This window comes from Nilaparvata lugens, chromosome 3, assembly GCF_014356525.2.
Source record: "Nilaparvata lugens isolate BPH chromosome 3, ASM1435652v1, whole genome shotgun sequence".
Classification (NCBI taxonomy): domain Eukaryota; kingdom Metazoa; phylum Arthropoda; class Insecta; order Hemiptera; family Delphacidae; genus Nilaparvata; species Nilaparvata lugens.
In genome coordinates this window covers 81630700-81643716 of record NC_052506.1, presented here as the reverse complement: position 1 = coordinate 81643716, position 13017 = coordinate 81630700, and the positions used below count along the sequence as shown (strand labels likewise).

The 13017-nt window shown below is 34.9% G+C and overlaps 1 protein-coding gene across 1 annotated transcript in view; it reads right to left on the bottom strand.

Annotated features, from left to right (window-relative positions):
- LOC111047953 (dynein heavy chain 7, axonemal) overlaps positions 1–13017 on the bottom strand; it is a 207161-nt gene that overhangs the window by 77940 nt on the left and 116204 nt on the right. The window contains exons 43-47 of the mRNA XM_039422913.1: positions 10475–10702; positions 6182–6410; positions 4960–5165; positions 3727–3862; positions 1171–1399 (exon numbers count right to left, since the gene is read on the bottom strand). Of these exons, the coding sequence (XP_039278847.1) occupies positions 1171–1399; positions 3727–3862; positions 4960–5165; positions 6182–6410; positions 10475–10702 (1028 nt within the window). The remainder of the gene's footprint in view (positions 1–1170; positions 1400–3726; positions 3863–4959; positions 5166–6181; positions 6411–10474; positions 10703–13017) is intronic.

Below are 13017 nucleotides of genomic sequence, written 5' to 3'. Positions count from 1 at the left end.
CTTAGGGTACTAGGCACAAAAATATAATTTTTCCAATTCGACAGAACAATAGAATAAATTAATGCCATATGTACTTACTTATTTTTTTATAGAAAATACTCCCAATTCTTTCGAATTGGAATTTTCTCAGATCTTTCGGACATTTAAATTATCTGTTACAAAACTGTTCCTTGACCTAACATTTATTTATTGACCGAGCGAAGTGAGGTCTAAGATTCAAGTCGACGGTTTGGCATTTCTCTTAATGTTTAAATGTTTAAACGTTATGTTGCGCATTTACGGCGAAACGCGGTAATAGATTTTCATGAAATTTGACAGGTATGTTCCTTTTTGAATTGCGCGTCGACGTATATACAAGGTTTTTGGAAATTTTGCATTTCAAGGATAATGCAAAAGGAAAAAGGAGCCTCCTTCATACGCCAATATTGGAGTAAAAATCAGACTATAGAATCATTCATCATAAATCAGCTGTCTAGTGGACTATAATACTACCCGTTCAAAAACATCGAACATCTTGAAAATGTATCTTTCCATCAACGTTAGTAGACAGTTGCAACCTGATAACAGCGCTCACACTCACATTCCGGGACGACACGTCACGGTACGATAGGACAGGAAGCTCTATACTTATTTAGGATTTTTTCTAGACATTTTAAATTGATAAATTATTTATTAATTTTTGAGAAAACATAACAACAGGTCAATGTAACTTACTGAGCGCGAGGTCTACTGTTCACAGAACTAGTAGTTTATTGGATAGAGAAAACAATACAATAGTCAGAAAAGAAAAAAATATGCAGAAGCTCATTCAATTATGAACCAACATACAAGTCTAGGTGCCGGTTGCACAACAGTGCAATTCTAACCGTGATTAAAACCAATCAGAGAAGCCGTCTTTTCAAAAACGTCTTAATTGCATCAAAATTAATTCTTATTTGCGTCAAAAACCATCAATTCCACGAGAACCAATCAGAGAAGCCGTCTTTTATAAAACGTCTTCTCTGATTGGTTCTCGTGAAATTGATCACGGCTAAGATTTAACCGGCTGTTATGCAACCGGGTCCAGGACTGATAAGGACATCATTACAAACAAGCAAAAGAAGTGTTTGTAAGTTCGGTAGTTCTATTGTTTGTAATTTATAGGTTTTTCTATAGAATTTCAATACTCACTTGACAATAATACCATTGTCAACAGAAAACGAGTCCGTTGGCAAGCCGAAAATGTTCCAGGCTCGAATCTCGACAGGCTGGCCGAGTATCTGTGACAGCTGGAAGTCTTTGGAGCAGAAAATGTTGTAACCACTCAGCTGTTCCAACCACTTGCTGGTCTGCTCGTGTCTGAACTGCATCGTAAACGGACCCAAGTACGACACGACTCCTGATGCAATCAGGATATCACCTGCAACCACACATCAGTTATAAAACGGGAGCAAATCTAAACATTGGATTCTAAAATTAGGGGTGTGTTTGAATATTTAGGTTGCTTTTTACGACTAAAACTATTAGTGAATTACCCACAGAAAGCAATTACATGGGGGCAAATCAGGAGATTTAGTCGGCCATTGTAAATATCCTCTAATTGAGATAAGGCATTTTGGGAAGTATTCCTTCAAAACAGCCATTTTGTAAATTATTTCCATTTTGTATGGATGGAAATGAAGGTCTTCGTGAAGAATCCTCCTCATACAACTACCAGAAAGTCCAATGGCTGACGCATGTTTGAGTGCTGAACGCCTTGGAGATAGCAAAATTGAAGCTCTCACTGTCTCCATGTTTTCGAGACATTTCGATGTGATCTGATGGGCCGTGGAACTTCAGATCCAGAAACAATACTATGTTATTTTAGTTATTAATTGCATGCAATCAATAGTTCATTTGATAGTGCATGAAAATTGCATTCAATGAGCATGCAATTAATAGTCCACACAGCAGCTGATTTTTACCAAGTTACATTGAGATATTGAATTGCATGCGTCATGGCATGCAATTTATAATCCACTCGAAATATGATTTATGATGAATAATTCTATAGTCTGATTTTCACTCCAATATTGGCGTATAAAGGAGACTCCTTCTCCTTATGTATTATCCTTAAAATGCAAAATTTCAAAAAACCTTATATATACGTCGACGCGAAATTCAAAAAGGAACATACCTGTCGAATTTCATGAAAATCTATTACCGATTTTCAAATCTAATAAAAATCTATTGCCGCGTTTTGCTGTAAATGCGCAACATAAAACGAAATGCAAAACCGTCGACTTGAATATTAGACCTCACTTCGCTCGGTCAACTACCTATTTTTCTGAACTTAGTAACCCACAAAACAATTGATTACCGGTCTGGAACATGGGCCAACAACGGGGCTAAACTAAACCGATTCCGAAAGGCGCACTGTGCTGCAAAAAGTAGGCCTCAACGGCAAACACTAGCTCCTCGCTTTTTCAACGCATTAACTGTGCAAGAACAAATCTTTAAAACCACGACTCTCGAGAGTGACAACTATAGTGAGGTCCACGTTATAATGACAGTATTTGATCAACTTTGGTTTTGCTATCCTTGTCTATCATTCGACAAAGCCGGTGGTACTATCCTTATCTTGGTCCACAACGGTGCCAATTATGTTTTTGACAGTGTAGAAATATGATTAATTAATGCAGAGAATCGGCATCGCTATTCTTCTATCTTTATCCACTGTCATTCCGCTATGTCATCAACTAAATGAACAGTGAGCATTTAAAAAAAGGAAGTTTTGATGCCGCACTCTGTATAGAAAGAGGAAGAATGTAGAGATGTTTTTGATAAAAATAATAGATTCTCCACTCATTGTATCACCAATTATCGTACATTGGAATTTTAATTGAATTTTCTTCTTCTTCGTTCAGATGTAGTGTACAACAAATATATATTACTATTAAATTTTATAAAACTTTAAAGTGAAAAAGCACTCACATTCTTTGATGTGGCGACGTTCGTTTCGTGCTGGTATTGCACATTCTCAAGCCAAACAGGAACTGCAGTGTTTAAGGTTATGAGGGTGAAATTTGGTGGGGGTGGAGGGGAGTTTTGGTGGTTAATGGAGGAGTATTTAAATGAGTTTGTCAAACAGGGTGTGGGAGGAAAAGTGATTTGGTCATTTAGAACAGATTTTGTTTGGCTGTTGTTTGGTGTGTTTGTATATTTCAAACTGTTCTAGTACATTTATTTTTTTGTTTTTGTGGGAAAAGTGGAGTTCACTATTTAAATTAAATGTACTAGAACAGTTTGAAATATACAAACACACCAAACAACAGCCAAACAATATTCTAAATGACCAAATCAACTTTTCCTCCCACACCCTGTTTGACAAACTCATTTAAATACTCCTTCATTAACCACCAAAACTCCCCTCCACCCCCACCAAATTTCACCCTCATAACCTTTAACACTTCAGTTCCTGTTTGGCTTGAAAATGTGCGATACCAGCACGAAACGGACGTCGCCACATCAAAAAATGTGAGTGCTTTTTCACTTTAAAGTTTTATAAAATTTAATAGTAATAATAATAGTGGAAACAAGATGGATAACCAACAACAAATATATACAGACAGTATGAAGAAGGCTCCTCTCATGGTCTAATGCCTGTGGTTGAGGGACATTTAATACATTTGTATTGAATAAATCTAATTTGTTAAAAGAAATTTATTTTATTTGTATCAGAATAGATTCAAATTGGTAGACTCTCACCGGTTAGCAGCCCATATCTCTCTCCGAGCTGTTTAGCAGTGGCACTCCATCGTGTTCTCTCACCCCCCAGTCCACTGATCAACTCTTCCGCTCTCTGCAGTTTCTTCGTGCACAGGTCAACGTCATCTTGTAGATCCTGACAACAAATTATCAAGCTGATGAATGAAAGGTGTCAGCTACACAAGGAAAAAGAAATAATCGAATAAAAATAAATTTAGAGGCAGTGAGTACAATATGAAGATTGATACAAGATAAATATTGTTGTTAACCATCACGAACTGCTGGCTAATTCCTTCAATAAATTAATTTATTCACTTTTTATTGATATTTATATCACCACACATGATACAGTATCAACCCAATATGATACAGTATTATTTCAAATTGATACACAACACTATAATTTTGATAAAAAACTTCAAAACTTTGAATGAATTCTACAAACCATGGGATATCTTCTTATAATGTATTTCCTCTATGGTATCACCATAAATGATACAGTATAACCCACATACAGTATCAACACAATATGATACAGTATCATCTCAACTTGATGATATCAAACTCCATAATTTGATAAAAAACTTTCAAACTTTGACTGAATTCTACAAACCATGGTATATCTTCTTATGCTATCTTTTCTCTATGGTATAGAGAAACGTATGACCATAAATGATCCAGTATCACCCACAAAATGATACTACAGTAACACCCATAAATGATACGATATCACAACACATGGTACAGTATCAACACGATATGATACAGTATCATCTCAACCTGAACTACAACACCATAATTTGATACGAAACTTCCAAATTTTGAATGAATTCTACAAACCATCTTTTGATGCTTTCTTTTCTCTATGGTATTGTCATAAATGATACAGTATCAACACAGAAATAAAAAATAAAAACAAATTTAAGTACCGTTTTTTCAAATTGTTTATTTACGACCTGTTTCGGCCATGATGCCAATATCAGGTAATTGGATAAAATAAATAAAAAAAAACATTAAATAAATACTATTGCAAGCTTCTATTCAAGAGTAGCCCTAACGATAGTCCAAAAGATAGTATCAACACAATATGATACAGTATCATCTAAACTTGATACATAACTCCATACAAAACTTCCAAACTTTGACTGAATTCTACAAACCATGGGATATCTTCTTCTAACCATCTTTGCTCTATGGTATAGCCTAAATTTCTCTAGTAACATACCAACATACCTGAAAGCGTTTGTTGTTCTGGTCGAGCGTCTCTTGCAACTTTGCGAGCTTGGCCTGGACTTCGCGAAGTTGGGCACGCTTCACTTCAAGTTGCGCCATGCATTCGGCATACTGTGCCTCGGCCGCCGCCAGGGCCACCTTCTTCGGAGCCACCACCCGCGCCACCGCGTCGTACTTCGAGATCGCTATTATCCACTTGCACAGACCTGACAGCAACAAAACGTACAAAAAGCTCGCATTAGAGAGAATACAAGACGTATTAATGAAACAGTCTGCTCACAGGGATAATATAGCCTCAACTAAGGGCTTGTCTGATATTTGTCTGGCGTTTGTGTGATGTTTGTCTGGCGTTTTTCTGATGTTTGTCTTGCGTTTGTGTGATGTTTGTCTGGCGTTTATTTTATGTTTGTCTGGCGTTTGTCTGGTATTTGTCTGATGTCTGTCTGGGTTTTTCAGCACATAACTGACAGCAACAACAATCAGGATAGAGAGCTCAAGAATACGAAAGAGAATAGATAGTTGAATAGAAAAGATAATAGAAAATTTGAAGATTAAAGAGAAGTGATAAGAAAAAGGAATGATGAAGGAAGAATGAAGAAGCCAGGTCGAAAGATGAAGGAATAATGAAGAAAAAGCGATAAGAAGAAGAACAACAACAACAAGCGAGGAGAAGAAGAAGAGGGAAGAAAAATGGAGAAGGACCAGAATGAAGATAGAAGGAAAGAATTAGGAGAAAAAATAGGGATGTAGGAATAATGAGGTTTTTAGTTAATCAAACTTAATTGACGGTTTTTTTTAAATAAGATTTCTGGAGATGAAGTAAGCTTTAGATTATGATTAAGAAGACTAAGGCACGCTTTCTAGGACACTTATCTGATGACAATCAAATCTAAAGATTTGAAATGGATTCAACTCTTTATTAGATTGTATAAGTGACCTAGAAACCAGGACATTGACTGAATACTTTATTTGCCATGAAAAACAATATTAAATATTCAATGCTACCACATTCGTTATAAATCATATGTGGTTTTACATGTGTGCTGTCACAAGAATAAGAATAGGAAATTGGAGGAGAAAAAGAAGGAAGAAGAAGAAAGAAGAATGAAGAAACAGCCAAGAAGAAGGAAGAAATAAGGAGCAAGGAGATAAGAAAATCATTGCTTAATCTTAAAATCCATAATTGAATAAAGCTAATAACTAAATCAAAAGGATTTTTTACCTTCGGCAGCATTTGAAGCTGTTTTGATTTTTTCAGGATCAAACTCTTCATTGTTGAGGTACTTCTCTTGAAGTATCTTCATAATTTTTGGAGGTATATTGTCTTTATCGAAGAATTTCAAGCTGTTGAGGAATTGAATATCACCAAGAATCCTTTTAGATGGACCCCAGTAGTCTTCAATCATTTTTCCGCTGCCTTGAGGATCGGGAATGCGATCTGGTTTGATATCCTGCGAATTGAAAAAACATCAAGTGAATAATTTCGTTCAAGTGAATAATGTTTTTTTTTAATGTTCTTGCAATCTAGTCTGAAAAGACTAATTAGCAATTTTTTCTAATATAATAATGGGTTAAATGAATCAGATAGGTATTTCTCACCAGGACTACAACTTCTAGCAACTAACTTTAGAAGATCTAAAGTTAGTAAAAGATAAGATTACAATTATCGCTGTTTATAGATCGCCTGCATCGAATGCAGATACGTTTCTGAACAGCTTAGATGAATGCTTGCTATCTCCCAGAAATAGAGCTAATATAATCTTTGCAGGTGACATCAATATTCACTTAAATGATAATAATACCATTTCCAGCGATTATTTTAGCACACTTAGCACACTATCCTTAAATGGTTTGAAGTCTTATATTAATAAGCCTACCAGAGTTCATGGCAGCACAGAATCATGCATTGATCATATTTTTTTTAAAAACTCTACTTTTAATCCTGATAATGTAATTGGCTCAATTATCAAAACAAGCATTACTGACCATTTTTGTATCAGTATTCATGTTGATTTTTCAATTGATTTTCTTAAAGCCGCTAAACCTGTCCATTCTTATAAGAAAATTGACTATAATAAATTACTGTTATCTATTGGGGAGGAGAATTGGGAAGGTGTGCGTAACCCAAACTTACATGTAAACGAACAAATGCTTTTCTTCACCGAAAAGATAACTAGTTACATTGAACAAGCAACTGTTAAAGTGCATATTCCGCATAAATTTCAATCATTGAAACCCTGGATCACCAGGGGTCTCGTTCTATCAATTGCTAAACGTGATAAATTATTTAAAAGCCTCTCAAAGCAACCTTTTAATGTTATTTTAAAAAACGAATTTATCGCTTATAGGAATATGCTGAATAAATTATTGAAACAGAGTAAATGTGATTATTATAAAAATAAAATTAGCCAAAATAAAAATAATGTAAAGAAAGTCTGGGACACGTTAAATGAGATGTTGGGAAGAAAACGAAAATCAACTCCTCCCAAAATTGATGCTGATATTTTAAATATCCACTTCGCCGAAGTAGGTAAGAACTATGCTGAAAAATTGAAAAGCGAAAATCCCATCTCATCTGCGGGAAATAAGTTTAGGGATTCATCTATAAGAGATCATGTATCTTTTTTCCTAACACCTACTACTGAAATTGAAATATCTACTGTGTTAAGTTCTCTAAATGATAACTCTGCTCCGGAATTGATAGAATAAGTAATAAATGTTTGAAAATTATCCGGCCTCACATTGTAAAACCCTTATCAGAAATAATTAACCGTTGTTTTTTGGAAGGCTGCTTTCCTGATAGTTTGAAGTTGGCAAATATTATACCGCTACATAAGTCTGGTGATCATAAAGACCCAACAAACTACCGTCCAATCAGTCTGCTGAGTGGTATCGCTAAACTAATTGAAAAATTGATCAAGTCCCGGCTAGTTTGTTACCTACTTAAACATAATGTCATTCATAAAAACCAATATGGATTTCAGGCGAACAAAAGTACAATTGATTCTATAACCCTCTTAACCCAAACAATTTCAAATAACTTCACTGAAAATAAAAAAACAATAGCTACCTTCCTGGACCTAGCCAAAGCTTTTGATACAATCCCACATTCCAAATTACTAAAAAGATAGAAAAGATTGGCATACGCGGTATACCCCTCAAATTATTTGGCAGTTATTTAACAAATAGATACCAAATCCCTACTATAGGAAATAAAACTAGTTTTAAACAGTTGAATGATTACGGTCTTCCTCAAGGAACTGTTTTATCTCCGATTCTCTTTCTTCTATATATTAATGATTTAATCAAACTTGAATTGAAAAACTGTGTGACACTCGCTTTTGCGGATGATACCGCTTTAGTGTTTACCGGACCGTCTTGGGAGGAGGTGAAGAAAACTGCAGAGTCGGGATTGAAGACTGTTAAGACCTGGTTAGATGAGCACATTCTCACTCTTAATTCGAATAAAAGCGTCTTCATGACCTTCTCTGCCAATATGGTTGGCCAACCACTTGATCTAGACCACATTCATATTCATGATTTAAACTGTACTCTTTCAATCTCGAACGATAGCTGTGGCTGCTCAAAATTGAAAAGAGAAAATTATTTTAAATATCTAGGCGTTATAGTTGATCAGCATTTGCGATGGGATATTCACATAGATAAGCTTTGTAATAAACTCAAGCACTGGATAAACAAATTTTATAATATCAGCAGGTTGGGTAACATAGCCGTTTCAAAATTAGTTTACTTTGCCTACATTCAATCTCATCTTCAGTATGGTATAAAAATTTGGGGTGCATCTTATTCGAATCACTTCAATAAGATATTCACCATCCAAAAAGCATTATTAAAGGCAATTTTGGGCAAACCTAAACGATTTCCAAGTGACAGTATTTTTATTGAATTGAATGTATTGACGGTTGAGCAGCTGTATATAAAGAATTTGATTATTTACATTAATAAACATAGAGAACTTTTCAACCTCCGTATATCGCCTTACAATCTCCGTCCCTCAACCATTACCTTTGAACCACACAATGCAGTTCTATCCATTTGTAGAAGACAGTTTGATTATATTGTTCATAAGCTTATAAATGTGATACCTACTTTTTTATAACAGATAATTTGAATGGAAGACTTCTGAGAGAGATAGATTTATGGATTGCTTCTTCACATCCTAGGATAAGTGATTTCTTGTAATATTGTAACTAGGATGAGTTCACAATCATTCAAGAATGTCTGCTTTTTTATTTTATTATCTCGTATTTTCTTACTTTTTTTTACTTTCCTTCTTTGTATTTTTTCAAATTTAGATGTTAATAGGAATCCACCAATTTTATTTATCTTAGAAATAATTTTGTATTAGTAATAACACTCGGCCCCTGCGCTCAGGTTTTTAACCTTTTCAGGGACTTTCCGTATTTAATAATAATACTATTTTACTTTTACTTATATTGTTGATTGTCAATTGTATTTATGTAATTATACATTCATGTATGCATTGTATGAAGGAAAAATAAACTATTGATTGATTGATTGATTGATTGAAGAAGGTGGAAACGGAATGGTGGCAACAATGCGAACTTATCGTTTCCACTGACTTCATAACGTGAATCTCACTATGAAACCCTGAAGCGGTTTCTCACTTGAAGCATAGGGGATACAGCATGGGAAGATATCCCATGGTACGGCGTTTAAGTTCCAAATTCCACTGTTAACTCAAGCCGATAATCCTGGTAGTAATTTATAATGCTATGTGACGCTGGTAGTCTCTCTCATACGGTGCCGTTCTCTCACTCTCACCCGGCCAAAACAGCAATAAAAGAGAGTAGTCGACAGTAATCGGCTTGAATTAAGCAAATTCGGCTTGAAATATGTAAGATAAACGATCTATACCATGGAATATCTTCTTATGCTATCTTCTCTCTATGGTATCACCATAAATAATACAGTATCAACACAATATCATACAGATACAGTATCATCTCAAATTTTAATTCTAATTCTAATTTATTTCATTGGCAATTACAGATCATAATTATAATATATATCATATGATTGGGAGAAGACAACAGGCATAGCCCAAAACTGTCTTCTCCAAAATTTTTAATAATAAAAGTTTCAAAAAAGAATAAGGTTAAGATTTCACTTTCACTTCAAAAAGTCCAATTTCCACTTCAAAACTAATGACTAAACTAAAAATTTCGAATTTTGAAATTGGCACACAACAACATGAAATATCTTCTTATACTATTTTTCCTATATGATTGGAGTACAAGGGGTTCACTCATCCACCCTCAAAACAAATTAACAAGAGTAAAACAATAGTAAGCGGAAAAGAATTTGAATGAGTCAATAAAACTTGAGAGCGTATGAAATCAAAAGAAGAATTGAAACTTATCAGAATTTACATTATTTTACTAAGAACCATCAACGTGCTTCATTACTAATTAGACGTGTATGAAATCAAATGAATATTCAAACTTTGAATTTACATCAATTTACTACGAACCTTCAACGTGCACACAGCTTCCATGACCAGTTTGACCCCTTTGGGAGGATTTTTCATGGCTTTCACCATGGCTATGTCGCTGGGAGTCAACGTGTTTAAGGCGCGTTCGGCTGCCTCAAGTATGGGCAGCGCTTCTGCCAAGTTCGCGTCACAATCGTCCTTGATCGCCTGTGCAGCCTGGGCTTGTTCGTTGGCCACCTCCTCGTCTGCTTTCACTATTTCTTCCACCTGAAATTCAATAGAAACAATTAGGAAATTAAAATGATTAGCGAGAAAAGTGTATATCTTCACTTATTGTTCGTTACAAAAGAGCAACTTACTACCGTTTATGATAAAATCGTCTGCTTTAACGATTTCTTCAACCTGAAAGTCAGTAAGCCTAAGATCAAATGGAAAATGGTATTGAACAGAGAGAAAAGTGTATCAACACTTAGTTACAAGATCCACTTTCTAATGATAAAATCGTTTGGTTTCACTTTTTTCAACCTTGAATTTAATAAAATCAGATGAAAAATGTAAATGAACAAAGAGGAAAGTGTCTATCTGCTGTTAGTTATTGGCCATTACAAGATCAACTCACTAATTTTCAAGAAAACATCGTCAGCTTTCACTGTTTCTTCAACTTGATCTCCTCTGGAAGTCCAGCTTTATATGTTGCAGTCATATAAAAAAGGATATCTCTCACAATAAAAACCGTGATAGATATTACAGGGAGCTGTGCTCCGAATAATATGTGTTTACTGGAAATGATTTTTTTCGAAAATCTTCAATTTTACACAAAACTATGATCAAGAAGTAAATTCACAGAAGAGGATATTAAATATCCTGTAGAAAGTGAACGATAGAAATATCCTCTTCTGTGAATTTACTAGTCCATTATACATTTTATAGTCCATTTACAAATACTTTTTCCTACAGTTACCTTGAAAAGTGACCATTCCTGCACTGATTACAGAACGCAAAGAATCACTTTTCCGCTCTAGTGCGGGAAAATTTTTTTCTGCACTCGACTTGCAACATGGCAACGCAAAATAGTAGGTTATATGGAGCACCAGTGCAGCAAAATGAAAATGAAGTTGGTAACTGTGGTATAGTGTGGTATAGTGTTGTGGTGCACGTTATAATAATATGAAGGCAGTGGACAACAGTGGATGACAGCGACAGCCACTACATGAGTGACAGCCGCTTTCATTCATTTACTACTACATTATTCAATTTTAAATAAATTAAGGTTTTTATTAATAATAAAATTACACAGAAAAACATTTGATGCATTTCAGGGAATTTTACCCATAATTACCCACTTTTCATATTCAATGGTAACTGTAGGAAAAATTTAATGTGGAATACGTGCGCAAAGTTCCTCTGCTGCACTCAAAAAACCATTCCGCCCTCGCCTACGGCTCGGGCGTAAACGTTTCTTTCGGTGCAGCAAACTGTCACTTTGCGCACTAGTTGCACAAATAACTATTACGATTCCATTCTAGTATAGGATGGAATAGAAATTCTATTCCAATTTCCATCAGGAACTAACACTTTGTATTGAGGGAATTGATAAAATTCTCTTCGAAACAATACAACTCTCTGGAACTCAATATGAGTTATCGAGAACCCTTTCAATTATAACAACATCACAACACAACTAGTTTCAACTCTTCAGGAGTCATCTGAGCTCGAGTGAGAATCTAATTTAAACTACTTGTATTGTGATAAGATAAAAGAGTACTTGATGAATTTTATTGTGTTCCAATAATTTCAATATCCAGATGGAAATAAATTGGAAGTTGCATGTGATCAATGCAAATTAATGAATAATTATTATTGAACGGAAATCCCAAATAAATGCTGTAAATCACTCCGAAGACTTCTGCTACTGTAAATATTGACAACAGGGTAAACAGCTATATGGAAATCCGATGAGCGCTACTATACAAATACTACGGGGTTCGATTCCCGGGCTGACAAATTATTTTATATAGTAGCGCTCATCGAATTTCCATCTAGCTGTTTACCCTGTTGTCAATATTTGCAGTAGCAGAAGTTTTCGGGGTGATTTACCACAGTGGTTCTCAAACTTTTTACTTCAAGCCCTCCCTGCATAATTCAGCTGTAAGCCGGACCCCCGACATGTATAAGCATAGACTACTATACATGTTGTACATATACGTATACGTACGTATATACCTAAATATTTTACGCTCAATATTTATTTAGTTGAGTTTTGCACATTCTATACATAACCCAATGTTGCAGTAGTTTCAATCATAATAAAACAACAAATTCTATACAAACAATAAATTATAATTTATTCAGGTACTACAGCTAGGTACTATAGTACATAGTTTTTTTTCATAGAAATTAACATTACAAAAAGCGTCAGAGCTTGTTTTTTTCGCATAGAGTTTGTTCAAACGAGGTGTCAGCTCCGATAACGCTACTCTAAGTTCCTGGGTCACATCCAGTCTTGGTCTATATTCACTTTTAATGGCAGCTAGTGCTGAAACCCCAGTTTTACATGGAAAAATTGTAGCAAATGGATCTAT